Source organism: Vidua chalybeata, chromosome 4, assembly GCF_026979565.1.
Source record: "Vidua chalybeata isolate OUT-0048 chromosome 4, bVidCha1 merged haplotype, whole genome shotgun sequence".
NCBI lineage: Eukaryota > Metazoa > Chordata > Aves > Passeriformes > Viduidae > Vidua > Vidua chalybeata.
Window position 1 is genome coordinate 63,720,066 of NC_071533.1, and position 18,387 is coordinate 63,738,452.

The window sequence follows — 18,387 nt, forward strand, 5'->3', positions numbered from 1 at the left end:
ATGTATCTGGCCAGCAAGGTCTTCATTTTTATTGTAGCTGGCACTCTTCTACAGTGGCTTTTTTAATACATAAAACTTATCAGAAAATACATATTTTATATACATATATTTATAAATAACTGTCACTATCCTCTGAAACAGGTACTTTTAAATCCTCTGAACAGCAATACAGAATTTATAAGTAAATGGATTTCAAACCAAAGCAAAATGCATTTGAAATTAACATTTAAATAGCATTCCAATTAAAAAGTAAACATTACCTGAGGAAAGTTTTACTTGGTATCTTTGAACATTTTAACTTCTTTCACTGCTCTGTAATTAGAACTACTAACAGACCATAATTTACATAATAGCATCAGGTTTAGCTATTAAAACTAAGATTTCCATTACGTGGAAGTTCCATTAAAAAGTTAATTGTTTCACATCCAAGATACAGCTTTAAGTCTTGGTACACAGCAAAGCAATATAATCTGAATCAATACACTATTAAAATGTCATGTTTATCTTAAAATATATCAGCAACGGAGTAACAAATGCTATGAAAATACCTCAGGATATAAAAACTCAACTATTAAACAAAGGACAAAGATTCAGTGGCATCAGCATGCTGAAACACTGCCTAATGTTCTGGCTGTCAGAAATAAAGCAGGTGGACAAAAAAAATCCTTTTTTTGGCACAGAACTATTCCCAATCACGCACAAAATGTATTTATTATTGTATTCAATCATTTCTCTCATGCACTCTCTAAATCAATTTTTAAAAGAGTTTTGTGCCCACAAGCTCCTGGAAGAGACTGAAATGATGAAAACAAAACAAGATAAATTTCTGAAAATAGATTTGAAGTAGATACTTACTACAAACCTACTATTCACTTTTTCTAGAATCCTTTTTTCATTTAGAGCCATTGATTCTCCTTTCCTCTTCTTTATTCTCTTTTTTTCTAGCTTTTTGCAAGCATACATTTTTCCTGTTGCCCGTACTTGGCAGGCACATACCTACAAAAAGAAGGATGATGTGTCAGAGATGCTTGAGGTTTTTTAGAATTTTTATTATAAAGAAGATTAAATTTAATTTTCTTTTCAAACTCTTTAACACTGTCAAATTATGGTCTGTAAGCATCAATACAGAGCCTTCACTCATGAGACAACTTTAAAGGTTCACAAAAACTGTAAGAGAAGTAGAAAAAGTGATTATACAGAGGCAGACACATTTATTTTGGGGTTGAATAGTTTAGTAAAACTTTGGATCCCACTTGTTAGTGAAACAAGTGACTACAGCAACAGTGCTAAGTGTCCTAGTATGTGTTAAGGAGAAATATTCACATCACAATCAAACAGGAGAAACATAATGGTAATTTAGTAGCACTCTCCTTCCATATAGGGCTGTGGTTAAAATATGTACGGAGGCAGTTCAATAAATAACAAACAGAATTATTAAAATCTATAGATTTTAATTTAAAGGTCATGAATCTTCTACATAATTAGCAAATTCTAACTAAATTCTCATTTCCAAATGAAATTTCTAAAGAGAAGTGACTGTTTTCAGTCGCTACAAGTTTTCTGCAGCTTTGTGCATGACCTACAATGCTTCAACATATTAAAACAGTTTGTATTGACAACAGCTTGCCAGGTGATGTGTCAAATGTAGATTGATAGACACAAGAGTTAAACAGACTTCCCTTTTTTTTTATCCTTTTAGAACTGCATTGCAGCAAGATACTTCTGTACTCACCTCTCCAAATCCACCTTTGCCTAGTACTCGGTAATGCCTAAATGTGTGTTTGGTTACTGGCTGCCTGATTAACAGAAAAAACAATTACTGCAACAGGAATTACAAATGTTAGTAATCCCTCCCCACCCCGAGGTCTGCCTTAATTTCCTCCTTTCTTTTCTAATATATTTCTGAGCAAATGTTGCCTTAACCTCGTGTAGAAATACTATAATAAACTGAACTTCAAATGAAAGGGGTGCTCTGCTGAGAAACGTGGGCTCCCTCATGTGGTCACCAGGTACTGCCAATAGCAGGAAGAAAAGCTGGTCAGGTCGGCCCTTTGCTGCCCACAGTTCGAGCCCGTGTTCTCAGCACAGGCCATTCTCACCTCCTGCTGCCTCCCTTAACTGACTCGCTGACATGCAGACTGCATTTCAATGGGATTATGCTTACAGTGTGGCATTTAAAAGGTAAACCATTTCTGATTTCACTTGGTTTTTTACTAAAGAAAGAGTTGTTCAAGAGCCAAATTGTTAGGGTATTGATGCAGAGGAGGAACAGATAACTAGAGGCAGTAGAGCTGTTGATCCCTCTATGCTAAAACTCTCCTATATGAGTCAGAGAAGGGCTATTACAAGGTAGTGGGTTTTCCTGTGTTTGCTTTAAATGAGCACTCGCTGTTACTGTAGCTTTGTTCTCAGGACAACAGTGGAGGTTCATTTAGTAAAAAAATTGAGTAACTTCCCTAGTTTTCTCTACTGGCTATTGCAACCAGTTCAGTAAAATAAAGACATGGGATAATTGGAATTTACAATAAAATCAGTGCTCAAGAACCTTAATGTTTGAATATGCGATCACCATACCCAGAGGGCTGAATTTGAATCAATTTGTAACAATTTCAGCTTTCTGAAAGAGTCTGGACACTCACCTAGTATTGATTTAAAAGTCCAAATGAGATTTTGATACATGTATGCAAATCTTGCTATCTTGTAATTACTAGATTTGTATCTGTACAACCCTAAAAAAACCTAGTAGTTATCCATTACCCAGTGGGTTATAATACTAGATTAATCTGTTTATTAACCACTAATTAGAAGTTTGAAACTAAAGGGTGATAGTATTCCCAAGAAAGATTGGTACTGCACACTTGACAGCCAAACACTTCTGAATTTGCATTTACCCAATACCACTTAAAGACTTAAGATTTACCACTTAAAGGCTATGGTTCCATTGGAGTATTAGTTCTCCTGCTGTCCATCAACATCATCCTTTACATCTTGTCTTTCAGATCATAATTTCTTAGGCAGTCTCATTTAGCATTCAGCTCTACAGCATTTCCAGCATAAAAATCAAAATTTGCCATAAAACAAAGCTAAATTATAATGCAAACATTATAAATAAACTTACTTTTCCAGCCATTTCCACTGTAAGAAACGGGAAAAATACACACTCTCCTGGTAAGCTTCAAAAGGTCTTTTGCTTAGGTATTCATGGACAATTCTAGCAGGAAAATAAAGAGAAAAATAATATCCATCTTATTCTGGAAAAGACTGTTGAAGCAGGAGGTGCTATCAATCTACAGACATATATTTAAACTTATCAATGAAGCTGTAAACCGAAAAAACATTGCCAGTGTGCTCTACAATGGTTTTTACCTAAGTGTCTCACAAAGTGAGTGCCTGCTACAGAAAACTTCCTGTCAAAGCACTTGTGAAGGCCAAACTACTGCTGCTTATAGGAACTAGATACTTTGACCTCTGCATTTTTATTGTCGTCAACATCTTAAACATCAGCTTCTCAGCAGCTTTTTATGCATGTATGACCCTGCAAATATGACCTCTGAAAGTATCTACAGGGTTTCATGCATTCTTTGGAGACTGGTAAATAATTTTTTTTCTAGGATTTGAAATTGAAGTACTAAACACTTATCTAAGCCTTGAACACCAAGCACCTTATCATTCCCTTAGAAGCAACACACCAAGATGGAGGTGGGAGGGAAACAAGTAATTCAAACTGTTGTCAGGTATTTATTGGACAAGGGAAAGGGGATGACCTACATGAGACACTCCATTTGAGACATGTTTTATGAGGTGTTCTCACACAGCCCTTTCAATCTTATAATCTCAACTTGTTACAAAGCATGCTTATTTCTGTTGCCAAGGAGATGACCCAAGCAGTGACAAAACCTGTAGTCATCCTTCAGACATGATCAAGCATGCCTTGAAGAACCAGAAATATTAGAAACATAAAGGCTTTAGAAAGACATGTAACACTCATAAACATGTACCATCCCTCCAAGACAAGCCTCCCCTGCTACTAACTGTGTGAAATATCACTCCATGCCTGCAGAACAAAACCAAGTTGTATTGTTATGTCTAAACTATCACAAGTGATCCTCAAATCAGCCATCTTAATGGCATATAAGTGTTAGCCTCTGTTTTCAAGAACCTAAAATGTCTAAAGTTGTTCAGAAACCTTTCAAGCTTCAACTTTTAACTTCATATTTTTCTGAGTACCTTCATAATGGAAGAGAGTCTCTCAAAAAGTAAGAATACAATAAAGAGAAATACCATTTATCTTACAGAATTCTTGGTGTCAGACAACAGTATGATTTTATGCAAAAGTAGCATTGAAGAAAAAGCTCTGCAAAAGTTGAACATCTAAATCACATCTGAAGGAAACATAGACCTCTAATAAATCTGTTCCAAGTTTCTTACTTTACTCATTTCAGGGACTCAATACTTCTGGGTGTAACAACTTCATATTTCACTTTCCTTAGAAAGACGCAAATTACTCTTGTAATTCTCAAACTTAGCACTAGGCATTTTTAACTTACCTAGTACAGTCCATGAAAAGATCCTTAGAAGGGTTCTTTTCCAGTCTTGCTTTACATTCATTCACTGTTTCCTGAGGTATTTCTGGCAAGTGTGCTGCAGACTTCACATAATAAGAAAGGAAAGCAACAATGAAAGCATGTAAATCGATGAATACAAAACCTTTAGTTTTTCTAAAGATAAATTAAAGTTTTTAATATGGTTAAAGGAAAGGAACAGTTTGACTAAAGAGAAAATCAAGAAAGTTGTATTTTAGTGAAATTTTTATTTATTTTCTGTTACAGAAAAATACATTGGAAGTTATTTCAGTTATTTACTATTTCAGTATCTGGGGGAATAAACTTGGCAATAAGTCAAAATTCTTTTTCTTTCCATAAGTCTACCACCAAAAAAGCGAGTCATCTCTTTGGCTTGGTAGGATGGAAAGAAGAAGAAAGAAACACAAACACAGGCTGGGAAACTATTTTAAACCAGATCAAAGAAACCTGGGTTTTTTTGAAAAATGCACGTGAATTATGGTAGTCCCAAAGAAATTGTCAAAAACGTGCAAATTTAGATTCTATCTGCTTTTAAGGCATCTTCAAGGCCTTTTGTATAAGATGACCAAAGCAAGAGAAGCAGAAGGAGCATCTATTCATAAAAAGCAAACATCTAATTATATATCCACAGAAAAGCTTCCACTGGATACAAAAAAAAAAGACACTTGATAAACACAAAAAATCAGCTATTAATGATACTACTATGGAAAACTGAAAGTAACAGAATGCTTCAGAAGAAAACAGCATTTCATTTTGTGAAAACCTGCAGCAACTCTGACAATTTACAGCAAACTAGGCCACAAGTCTAAAAGACTTCAGACTACGATATCCTGAGTTAATTTGTTTTTAAGTTTTCTGTAGGTGTTAAACGGACAATAAGTTGTAACTGTAGTAGTTATATAAAAGCAGAGATCAGTCAAGGTTTCTGCTCAAGTTGATTGAGCAGAATTTTAGAAGACAGCACACCTCTCAGAAAGACAAAAATGGGATCAATGAAGTCTGAAAGTCAATTTACTAAAAACAATGCAACCACTTAGATCTGTCTATTTAGCTGACACTTACAAAGAAAGCACTTGAGGAAATCTTTTGCAATATATTTACCCCATTAGTGAAGTAGGTCTCTAAAACTTTGAGGCCACAGTCTATGCGCTTTTCATCTGAAGATACCTCATATTCTGCCTAGAGGAATGGAATTGGAAATTACATTATGTTCAGAGTCACTTGGCATCTTTTACATGATGATAGGTAAATTTTATCATGAATAACACAATACTCCTAATATAACAGAAGGCTATATAGTGAAACATGCATGAAGAACAGTCCTAAGGAATAAAACAAAGCATATGGAATGTAATCTTTGGAAAATATATACAAAACCTAACAACTAGTCTAAATGCAATTACAGTAACTGCATCCTAGAGGTTAAACTAGATCAATTACAATGAAATTGTATTGTAGGACAGAATGACCCAGATGGAAAATAATGAGGAGTACAATAATTAGCTTTTTCTTCACTGTACTTTTTTCCCTTCATGTGTTATTCTTTGCTTCAGTTTTGGGTAAGACCAGGATAAAACTACTTTCTACAAGCTTATAAATGAGATCTAAATCAAACCCTACACCATTCTTTGAAAAAATAAAATTGACTGGATACAAATTTTGAAAGTTTTTGACTTAGTAACATCTGGTACTGAGATGAACCAAAAGAGAATTATGTAACACAGTGCATTTTGCAGATAAACTGGCAGCTGAACAGAGCTCCAGAAGTAGCTACTTATGGAAAAAAAACCACAACCAGCAAATCACCTCACAGATACTACTACTGAAAAACTCCAAGAACTACTTACTATAATAATTTTATGGAATAATCTAGAAGCAGACATCAGAAGTTACAAGATTTAAAGAAAACCCAAAATCTGGGGAAAGATGAATTAGAAAAGAGCCATCTCAAACAGCAACCTGTATTAGGTTTGTTAGCTGGGCCAACTCAATCAAAGTTCATTTCATATTTCAGGATGCAAATTCATGCACTTAGGAACAAAGAATACATGGCAGACTTCCAGAGTGGAGGACTGTATCAAACAACAGTTGGTCATATTGGGACAACAATCATTAGAAACCTCACTGGAAATTACAAGCAATTGATTTCATCAGAAGTTATTTACCTTTATAAAGAAAACGAGAACATTAAAAAATAACAGTCTAAGAATCAAACACACACACAAATACAGAAATAACGGAATTCCTGATTTCCAGTTCTGCCATCAATGACAACTCATCAACACTGACTCAAGTCATCACTACTAAGTCATCAACATCTTTTTCTACTGAGACATGATGGTATCACCCTCTTCAGCATGCTACTCAAATCCATCAATCCAAAGGCAAGCCATAATTTCTGCTGTTCAATTCCACAACAAAAAGTCTAATGGTCAGGAATTCTTCTGCAACTGCTAATTAATCTGAGCAAGTCAGAAAAATTTATCAACCTAAAGTTCAGCAGTGTGCTTAGCACCTTTAACACTAATTTAATACAATTAGGCATACTGTTTTAAGTGGATAGTGTAGTTTAAAAGGAAGTTTGAGAGGTGGCCTTTCCAAATAATTCTGTTACTTACAGGGAAGTTTGAACTGCCACTTACTCCTTTTCATATGTGAGTAACCCCATCCCTAGCTAGTGAAATGAGTCACTAGATTGGATAACTAATTCCTCACTTTAACTTCTGTCACTTACATTCAATTATTTCACAACTCTTCTTTCTGTAAAGCCAAGCTGACTCCAGACTTTTAGGTCACGCCTTCCCAAGAATTGGACCTCACCAGACTCAGCATTCAGTACAGGTAGACAGCCCATTATTGGTACTACCTTGATTTTGGACTCCTGAAATAATCACACTGCTGAAATCACATTGCTTCATGTAAAAGAGTCAGAAAACTCTATTAACTAAGATGCAAGGTTTTTAAGGCTATGACATTTCATTTTGGGAATTGTTTTCCCAAAAGAGTAAGTCTAAAATTTCTTTAACATTTTAAAAAGCTAAACTTGACAAAAACCAAGGTAAAAAGCACACAGCCTCAGCTTTTGCTTCCTGTATTGCCTTACAAAGAATACCAACCAAAAAAAACCCTCAACCCCTAAAAGAACAAGCTTGCTGAAATCTGGTGCCGAAGTCCACAAAGGGAATCAGCCTAACTCAGGAACCATCTATAAGAGATAGTAGGTATTTTATCATCTCACATCCTTGATCAAGATAGGATGTTAGTTTCAGATCATGAGAGTCACCAAAGGCTATCTTGTTTCAATGATTCCCAAGAATAATTTTTCACCCTGATTTTTCAAACAGAAGTTAAAATAACAAATACAAAAAAGTAAATTGTGAAACCATCCCTTACATCAGATTATTTCAGCTATGCCAGTCTTTGTTAATTCACAGAAGTGTTGAAATTCACACAACATTATAGGTTGCATATTTCAAAACATTTCAAATTTTTCAGTTAGTGAAAAACAGTTACTTCTTAGAGACAGTTTTACCTGAAAATGACATCTATAGAGGAAGGACACACCTGCCTTACAGTCATGCCTAAGATTCATTCTCCTTTGTGCTGCCAAAGACTCTGCTACTCCTTATCTAAGATACAAGGATTAAAATGTGTGCAGAAGTTATAACCATTAAGGATAAATCCCCAGTTGTCAGTGCATGGCACTCATTAAGCTATAAGGTTTATATTCACGTCAGGAATGAAAGCTCCACTGATCTGGATTTCCATTCAATCCAGTCAGTCTCCAAACTAGTCTCTGGAATTTGGTGCTCAAACAGCTCCTGGGAGTCACAAAAGTGAAACACACCTGGGGAGTAAGCCCAATTGCACACAGATTCATTGACAAATATAAACAATTCCACCTATTTGACATTAAAATTCCTTTTTAGCTGCCTCAGTTTTTATTACCAAAGGGGAAGGAAGATACTGTGGAATAGGAGGCACAGCAATAATCCCATGAACATTCCTTACACCCTGTCTCTTCCAGAGCCATCTTGCATTCCAATATTGTAGTCTGGGATGCATGCAAGCAGCAGAACTACCCTACTTCTGGTCTTCTTTGGTCATTTGTTCTTTGCATGTAAGAACAAAAATGACTGGAATGAAAAAATCTGTTCTTTTACCAGCAATCTCAGTTTGAGACTGTATCTTATTGCTCTTGGATTAACTGTGAGGGACAAAGAATCAAAAGCTCTGAGCTGTTCTCCTCTCTTCTTAAGGGCTGTTTTGTGCCTGCCTAATCTCCTCATTACTTTCCCCCTCCCCAAGAGGGTTTTGGGCTGAGAATTTTTAGCAAAATATAGCTGTGGGCACACTTCCTTCCTCTCTTGTTCTTCAGCATTAGATATCAAGATGTAAATATATCAAGACCTTTTCCCTTAGTCTCAAAAAAATTGTTTTTTTCTCCTTCCATAGATGGTTCTCTAAATTTCCATCTCCATTATATAGTTTTTAATTAGCACATGCTGTGTAGCCTAGGGCTTTCATGCAAGTTGCAACAATTTTAAGTCTATGTTTATAACATTTTGAAGCCTGAGTATAGCAAATAATATTCATAATACAGACATCCTTTCAGGCTCTAGAAGCCAAGCAGCACGTCTTTCTAAAATTGCTTCTCTCTTTCCCATCATGCCCATTTCTGTAGCTCTGACCATACCAAGATGGCAGACTTCATAGTAAACACTAAACATTTTCCTTTAAGTAACAGAGATGGTTTTTTGACATCCATCAGAAGTTACAGCTTTACAGTCAGCAAAGACTATGTTTTCACACTCTGTTTTCAAGTACACAGCATTAGGAAGCAGAGGTGTACAGAGAAAATTAATGAAATGGTTGTGTCTTAAAACAAGCAGGCAGCTAAACCCCACACATGCACTCACTCACTTCCCCCACTAATAACCAGAAGGTCAGAAGTGAGAAATCTTGCAGCTTGAAACAAAGGCAGTTTGATAAAGCAAAGCTGCAGGTACAAGCAAAGCAAAGAAGGAAATTGACTCATTTCTTCCCATTGGTAGGGAGATATTTGGCCATTCCCAGGAAAGCAGGGCTTCATTCTCATGTATAACAGCTAGCTGGCAAATTGTAACTTCCTCCCCCTCCTCTTTTTTTCCCCCAGCTTTTATTGCTGAGCACAGCAACATATGGTATGGGATATTCTTTGGGCTCAGCTGTCCTGGCAGTGTCCACTCTCAACTTCTTGCACCATCAGCCTCCTCACTTTTAGGGCAGCATGAGGAAAACAAAGGCTTTAACACTGTGTAATCACTGTTCAGCAAGAACTAAAACATCCTTGTTACCAACATTATCTTGGTCTAAAATCCAAAATAATAGCACTAAATGAGCTACAATGAAGAAAATTAACTCTATCTCAGCAAAACCAGCACAAAAATGCAATATTTACATACAAGAATATATAAGACACTGCCTACTTATAGCCATCATCCATTTCTCACTACTTACCACTGCATCCAGAAATTCAATGCATCTTTTCAAATCTGGTCTGGAATCACAGAACTGTCTGAAGAGAAGTCTTCCTATCGGCTGTTTGTCACAAAGCTGGTTATAGTCTCTTTCTGGGAAAAAAGATAAATAATTTTTAAAATTTTTATTTTTGTAGTAGGATGGTCATTACTCCTATTTGAGGTCAGAAAAACATCATTTAAACATGAAGATTTTACATTAACATATTTATCAAAGATACCATAAATATGCAATGATTCCAAAAAATAGTGAAACACTCTTCAGTCACATCTGTGTTCTACTGACCATCCCATTTACTAAAAACACACTGAATTAAGATGCTTAAGGTTAATTTAGGTTAGGGTGCAAAAAGCAATCATACTGTGAAACAGCAATACCAAAGCAAACAAGGTTGTTTGGAAAGAGGGAATACAAGATAATAACAGAAAATGTTAAAAAAATTTATTACAAGGCATGAAGGAAAAGGGTAAAATATATTACCATCAATTTATAATGTGATTCCTTTTTCTAATTCAAGGCTTTATAAATCTATTCTTTAGGAACAGTTTCCTTTAACAAACAAGGAACTGTGATACACTTTTTATCTTCTCATAAATTTTACTTTCTCATAAGTTATCCATCATATTACAAGTTTAATAGCTTGTTTTTTGCAATTTAGCATTTAGAAGCAAGATAGAAACCTTTCCATTAACAGCACCAAACTCTTATCCTTCCCTCTCAAAGGAGAGTTTTTATTGTCAGGGACACTCACCGATGGAGCACCGAATACCCTCACAGTGGCTGATAGGGGGCAACTTCAGCATCTCTTTCCATTTTTTACTACGCCCACTCCGTTTGCCTAGAAGAAAATATGAATAATGTAAAACACAATACTGTGTCAGAGTAAAGTTGAACATAACATTAGTAGCATAAAATTAGGTCAGTTCTACACAGATGCGTCAGACTACTTCTCGTGTCTAGAAAGAAATCCATCGAGAAGGATATCCAAACCAATAACAAATGTGATACAAAAGAAATTTAATGCATTTTTTTCATGTTTCATGTAAAGTCTTTTCCAAGACAAATATTTCTCATTTTGGCTGTGTATGTAGAATATCTCTCCAGAAAAAAGACAAATAGCTAGGTATTTTGAAAATCACAAACAAAACTGGAACATCAAAGATGGAACAAAAAAACTTTTGAGAATTATCTCTCAACCATGGTAAAGAATGGAAGAAAAAGTTGAGTAACAAAATACCAAGAACAAAATTCTTAAACACATTTTTCAATAATAAAGTTGTACATAAATATTCACTTTTTAAGGGCAGTAATAGCAGTAAGAGTAGATCCACTAATAAATGTGAGGGCACAGCTCAAATACACACTATTTACTCTAGATCATACAAGGATACCAGGAGAACTTAGCTGTTGTAAAATTTAGATATTTTCCATGCTTCAGATTTCACAGCACTGGTGTTGAATTAGTATTGATTTTTAAAAACTACCACAATGTTTTTCTCAGTTTCTAAAAAATATATCTGTGCTACATTTTCTATGTTACATTGGTCTTTCAGCACATTACCTTGGCCAATTTCATTTACAGAAGACATGCATACTTATCAAAAAAGCAGAGCTAGACAGAACATATGCACACTTTCAGATCCAAAACATTTCTGTGTTTGAAGAGTAATTTAGTGCTGTAAAAGACTTTAAAAGATTTTACTAAGGTATATCACCAGATGCATTTCCACATGACAGAGCAGCAGCAAATCTGCACAGAAGCTTTCTCACCGTAACAAAGCAATATGTACTGCTAACCACAATGGGAGAAAAAGGAAGGGAGTTACCCAGTGTAACCTGAATAGAAACTAAGCAGCAAAGGGTATCAAACTCTTTCAGAAGTAAATCGTTAGGGTGAAAGGAACTAACATCTTCAGAATAACAAAATATGTATTTTTAAATCCCCTCTTTACTTAAACATACAGCTTCTTGAACCATTACACCAGTCCCAGCTTAGTGTACCTTGGTTCATACCAAATTTACATGATCCTTGCTAACAGGAATACTGACATCTTACTGTACTGCTGCAACAAAACATTCTCAACTCTAGTATCCCTAGAAAGGTAAAAAAATAAGGAATTAAACACCTATAAACGTTGGCTTGTGGACATTCTTTGAACTGACACCTACTCTCTAAAACAACGCAAACTTCTTCTGCACTTCATTCTCTAATAATCACTTTGCAGGTTATTTGCCTTCCATAAAGTTTTAGAACACAAAATATGGAATCTACTTCCCATCCCATATTTCAAGCAGTACCAGAGCTAATAATGAGGTTGTAATTACCAGCATCATTAAAACAAACTGTGACTATTTTAACAAATTTTTTTTTATCTTAAAAAGAACTTGAATATATGCTTGAAGAAAATCAAATCACACAAAACATAAAGCCCTTCTAACAGAACTGAACACAAAGACAATCAAGGAATATTAACATAGATAGTCTATACACATACATTGAACAAGGCCTGTGTATAGATTATGTGATAATGAAAAACAACGGATAGAAGTATCAGGTTTAGCCATGTAATACTAAGCTGCAAGGTCCACAGAAGTTAAACTTCTTCTGTTAGAAACTGCCCAGAAAGACTCAATTGTGCAGGACACCATACAATCAGTACTGATCAAGAATGATAAACCAAACCCAAATTCATATCACAATGCTGTATGGAAAATATACAATGAACTGTGATATATATCAAGACTATATCAAGAATACCATGTTCTGAAGCACTGTCAAAGAAAAAACCCAACCCATCCCAACCCCAAAAAAAGGAGAGGATGGCTAGTGCATTTTACTTCTAGTCCAACACGAAAAGGGCTGTATTTTGCCCAAATATTTGGCCAGTTACTTATGATGTGACCATTATGAACTTCATTTTGCAGAAAGAGAACACATGCTAGAATGCGACTGAATTCACCATGCTACAGAAGTCAATAAAGCCTACATATAATTAATTTATTAATGATACACAAGAATCAAGTGCTTAGCAGTATCAACTAAATCAATGTGCTCTCACTTTTCTCTGAACTGAATGTTCTTGTATTTACAGCAAATGCAACTGTAAAAGTCTGTAGGTCCCAGTAAAGTAAAGAGCCATTTCTGGTAAAAGTTATGGCAGGAGGCCAATTTGTTTGTCACGTTATTCCCTAATTGCAAAATCCTTTTCCATTTCTGAGGCAGTTTAAAAGAAGTATCAAATCAAATTATAACACTTGTGGTTTGAAAGTGTCTTAATATTGATTTCAGAGCTTCTATTCTAAATCTCATTCTAAAACACTTCAGATAAAATTCTTCCAGAAAGACCAAGAGCTCACTTTCCAAGAGCAGAGCCAGAAAGCCATTAGGTTAAGGTGCTTTCTGGTTGACCTCTGTGGCTCAGATGAATTACTGCCTTTGCCTCTTCCAGGAGGAATCATGGCTAAGAGCAATGGCCAGCTTGAAGCAAACTCATCTTGTACAAAGAGAAGGGTGGATGCAGCAATACACCATTACAGTGAGGAGAAACTTCAATTGCTTTTTCAGGTACACAAGAACCTTACCTTTTCCTTCTCCCCAGATTACTTCTTAGAGTTACAATTTCAACATTTAATTTTTTCCTCATTTTTGCTTCCTAAAAAGATATATACTAAATTCAGTTAGATCACTACACTAGAATATGGTATGGGCAAAATGTTTAGATGTTTTATTTAAAAAAAAAATTTTTAACCTTCAGAGAAATATTTGAAAAATATATGTAAGGCAATGCAGTTGGCTTATTCATCAGTAAAACCACAACTAGTTGCAAAAAATGAAATTGCTGTGGCCACAACCTGTGTCAAGAAATAAGAATATGTTTTAAGTGCTCAGATGCACTTCTCACAGCCACAGAGATCTTCCCTGCAGACCTGATCTGCAGACTGACTCTCATTTCACTGAGCACAATGTTCACCAAACATCATTAAATCAGTTTTCCTTGAGACAATGAATTTGGATTCTGTCATGCAGAATCCTTCTTTACTGGCTCCTACACTGACACTGAGATTCTGGCATAGAGTATTTTGGGGACCCCTGTGCCCCAGCTCTCCTGCCTGTGCAGGGCAAGCACCATGTATCTGAGGCTGAGAAGCACTGGGAGGCTGAGCAGCACACAGCTCTGTAGCACTGGGGTGCACGATTGCTACAACTTCATTCTTGCAAAACTGATTCCACAAACCAGATTGTCAGATACCAGCTGAGAAATTCACACTAGACCACACCCAGATAAACTCTGAATGCCTAAGACTGCAACAAGATGACAACCTACAGCACGCCTTTAGTGTACAAATCAAATCAACTGGTTCAAGGAAAAATGCAGAACAATTGATGCAGGAGCTCTACATCATCTACACACAGACACATGAAAATAAGCTGAGTACATACACTGCCTTAAAATATGTCTTTCCCACAGCAAAGGCAGTTGCAGGCAAGTTTCCTAACAGATTTAAAATTCACGTGAATTCAAATCTTCTCCTAGTTCCAGACACATTTTTCTTCAAACTACTCACAATAAGGATTAAAATCTTTCACTAAAAAAAAAAAAAAAATTCAAAACACTCCTGTTTAACTGTGACCTTATGCTATACAGGCATTTATAGACACTGCCCATTGAGTAAGAAATTTTGCTTTTATGTCCCTATTGGGCAAAATCCACCTTCAAGAAACAAAACAATGTGGAATTAATACCTCAGCTCCTCAGATCAGACCATAACACTGGAATAGCACCAAGTTCAAACTAGAAGATAAGCTCACACTTAACATCACTTGAGGAACGTTATCATGCTTCCAGTTCTAGAGACAGCTCATAAGGTACTGATGTGGGGGTTCACAACAACTTTCTCCATTCTGCAGGTCAGATGTACTTTTTGACAAACTACAACTTGCATCACGTTGCATTTTGACAAAATACAAGCTTGTATCAACTCAAGCCTGGCCATAGCTTAACAACTACATTAAACAGAGTGGCAACACTTTTCTTTGCCAAAAGGGTTTTTTTTTGGGTGGGTTTTTTGTTGTTGTTGTTGTTTTTGTTTCCCTTCCAGACATATGATAAATACAATCTGGCTGGTTCTCAGTAAACTTATGAGAATCACCTGGCTGAAAATTCAGGTTTTGGCAGAAGGTTAGCACCTAACTCACCAGCATTACAAAGGCCAAGGTACTTCTGAATGCAAACAGAAGAAAAAAATGCAAGTAGTACAATAAATAAACAAAATGTATCTATAGATTACATATCATTACAGCATTTATAAGATAATAGTTCTCACATTCCTGGATTCAAGTACATGGAGTTGAACTCCAGCAAGGTAATACTCGAGTGCTCTTGCTCATCTGACTGTCAGGCAGTAACACAGCAGGCAGTTAAAAGCCCAGCTCTCCCCGCGAACATTTGTGCCGTTTGTTTACGTGCACAATCATTGATTGTTCCCACAGCTAACACCACTCGAACAACTGGTTCTTCACATGGGCTCTCTATCTAGCTCCAGCGATCATGTGCACTCGTAGGAATGCCAGAGCACGCCCTCTGCGCAGCCTCTGCGCTTCACCAATGAGGTGTGCAATGGAAAGCTTGTATCAACTCTAATAAATGTTAAGACGACTTACATTTACTAATCTGTTCTCGAAGTCAAACATTGTAACATCTCTGGATACATTTCCAGAGGTCTATAACCAGCCAATGAACAGGGTTTACAAAGGGAAAAAAAACCACCCAGAATGATGCGATTTTACAGTCAACAAACAAGGAATGTTTTAGCATTTCAGTACACTTAAGAGTGCAACAGATAATACAGAAATAACATTCCTTTAAGCTGATTGTGAAACCTCTATTGTAATTGCCACATTTGAAATAAGCAAAGCAGCAGCGTGTATCAATTACTAGACCTCTCATGTTGTGTTTATTTAGTAAATGTAATTATTTAAGATTCCAACTTGCCCACATGCATTCTCCTTACAGTTCATTAAATAAAGGACAAAAAGGCAGGCATTGTGCATAATTCTGTACAAACACAGGAAGACATGTTTCCTGCCACAATGAGTTTACAGCAATTTAAAGCACAATGCAATAAGAGTGCAATAGAACATAGGAGGCAAACGAGGGAAGAACTGACAACAATTGAAAGCAATTACAAAAACCATGAGTACTCTAATGTTAAAATTTGTATTTGCTGCTGGTAGACTTTCTGGGTATCAGTGTGCCTTGCCTTACCACTTGTCCTACCCCTGAAATAATGAAAGAATTCAGTTCAGTTCAATACCCAAACTGATCTGAGCAATCTCCATAGAATTATCTTTCTAGTTACAAACACACACAAAATAGGATACCTTCCCTCTATCATCAACACTATACTGAAGTATTACCTCATACTGCAAGCAAAAGTAGGATTTATTTTGCTTCCAGAATTATTTCAATTGCTTTCAAGCCCAGACAGATAAAACTCACTCTTTGAGTGGACTGCTTATTTTCTGTGAAGAATAAATACATCATTAAGATAATTATTCTGAAACAAGTATCTTACAGGATTCACTTAAGCCAAACTGTGATCATATTCTGCTACTGAAAGTTTCCTTCCTTCTAAATCCATCCTTGGACTGCACTTAGCAATTATCAAATCTGCAGGAGCTTACTGATTCATCTGAACACCAATTTTGGGAAGAAAACCCCAAACCCAAAACACCCAGCAACATAAGGAAAAAAACCACCTCAAAAACCCACATACCCTAGATTGGTTCATGGATCCAGCTGGAAACTACCTCACCCATTCTGCAACCACAGGCTAGAACCATACAACCAAGAGCCAGGGGGAAATTTATTTGAGGCATGACCTTAATTTAGCCAAAAACAATGATAATATCAGAGGATATTCTATGCCTAACAGCAGATCCAATTCTCATTCCCAAACTGCTCCTGCCATAGCAATATAAATGAATTTTAAAGTGGATGCAAATGGACCAGGTATGTTTAAAAAGTTCTCTTGGCATAGATCCTCACCTGGATCTGCCACTGACTTCAAAGGAACAATGCATCTACCCTTTGGGTGTATTTTTTGAGATTATTACTTTAGGCAATGAAAAAAGACTCCTAAGCAATTTAAAACATACAGGGATTAATTTCTTTCCTTCCCAACATCACAGACTGTGTGGGATGCTGAAATGAATTTGGGGCTTACATATATTCAAAGGATTTACTGAGAGTGACTGAAATAAAAACATAAGATATGAATATAAAGAGAAAAGTGAACATAAAATAAAAATTGGAGGTGGAACTCTTGTTTTTCAGAAAAACTTTGTTTATATTTATTATTTCTCTCCATTTGTGGGACAAATTCTTCAATGTCCTTCAAGTAAAACTAATTTCAAATATTTTTCTGCTGGGGAAAAAAATGAATGTGTTAATTTCTCTGTTCTTGTACACAACTAGAAAACATATTGTTGTACACTACTCTTTCACACAAATCTGAGTAAGGAGAACATGGACTATCTGGTGTGAAAGCTTGCAATCTCAGTTCATACATCATTATCACTTAACACCTACGTGGTTTTGTACCTCAGTTCCTGCACTTCAGCACTCATAACATCAACTCTGAGTTTGCTTCATAATCTCTTGTTTTTCTACTGAGTCACCTGTGCTTGTTCCTCCATTGGGTTCACCTTAAGAGGAAGTTTTCCCCTTTTTCTTTCCCACATACAGGTTTCTCTCAAGAAGTAGTGTATCACAAGAGGAAAGAGCAAGACTGACACAGAGGGCCACTTAATCCTCAGGCACCTGCCCAGGCAACTGGGACAGGGAATCCCAAAACACCTTGCACTGCAGTTTTCCTCTGAAGGCGAATCCCTCCATGGACAGGCCAGCTTCTTGCACAAGCAGGTCAACTGAAAAACTGGACAAGGAAAGAAAAACTCCCAGTACAGCCCCTGACTCCCAAGTCTTTCATCCATGGAGTACCAAAGAGTACTTTGTGCCATCATAACATCTTCTAGTTGTAGGTACATTCAAGAATCATATATTATGTTATCACTGACACCCACATGTGCAAAGAACTGGCATTTGATTATTTACCAAGTGGCTTTAAAAGAGGATAAGGAATCCTGATGGCTTCCCTTCTTATCATAAAGAAATGTTGCAGTTGCTACAGAGACATTACAAGTCTTTAATGAAAAGAGATAGGCTTCTATTAAAATGGTGTTTTATTAAAAACTATGAACATCCTCTTAGAGACAAAGTTT

The 18,387-nt window shown here is 36.1% G+C and overlaps 1 protein-coding gene across 3 annotated transcripts in view; it reads right to left on the reverse strand.

The window, feature by feature from the left end:
• The window catches only part of GRK4 (G protein-coupled receptor kinase 4), a 38,583-nt gene that overhangs the window by 17,135 nt on the left and 3,061 nt on the right, over positions 1-18,387 (reverse strand). For 2 of the 3 annotated variants that reach the window (XM_053940514.1, XM_053940516.1), the window contains exons 2-8: positions 10,855-10,941; positions 10,083-10,195; positions 5,685-5,762; positions 4,548-4,648; positions 3,119-3,211; positions 1,733-1,796; positions 856-996 (exon numbers count right to left, since the gene is read on the reverse strand). In XM_053940514.1, the coding sequence (XP_053796489.1) occupies positions 856-996; positions 1,733-1,796; positions 3,119-3,211; positions 4,548-4,648; positions 5,685-5,762; positions 10,083-10,195; positions 10,855-10,941 (677 nt within the window). Of the gene's footprint in view, positions 1-855; positions 997-1,732; positions 1,797-3,118; positions 3,212-4,547; positions 4,649-5,684; positions 5,763-10,082; positions 10,196-10,854; positions 10,942-12,104; positions 12,151-18,387 lie in introns of those variants that run through there. The other variant, XM_053940515.1, reaches the window with a different exon arrangement.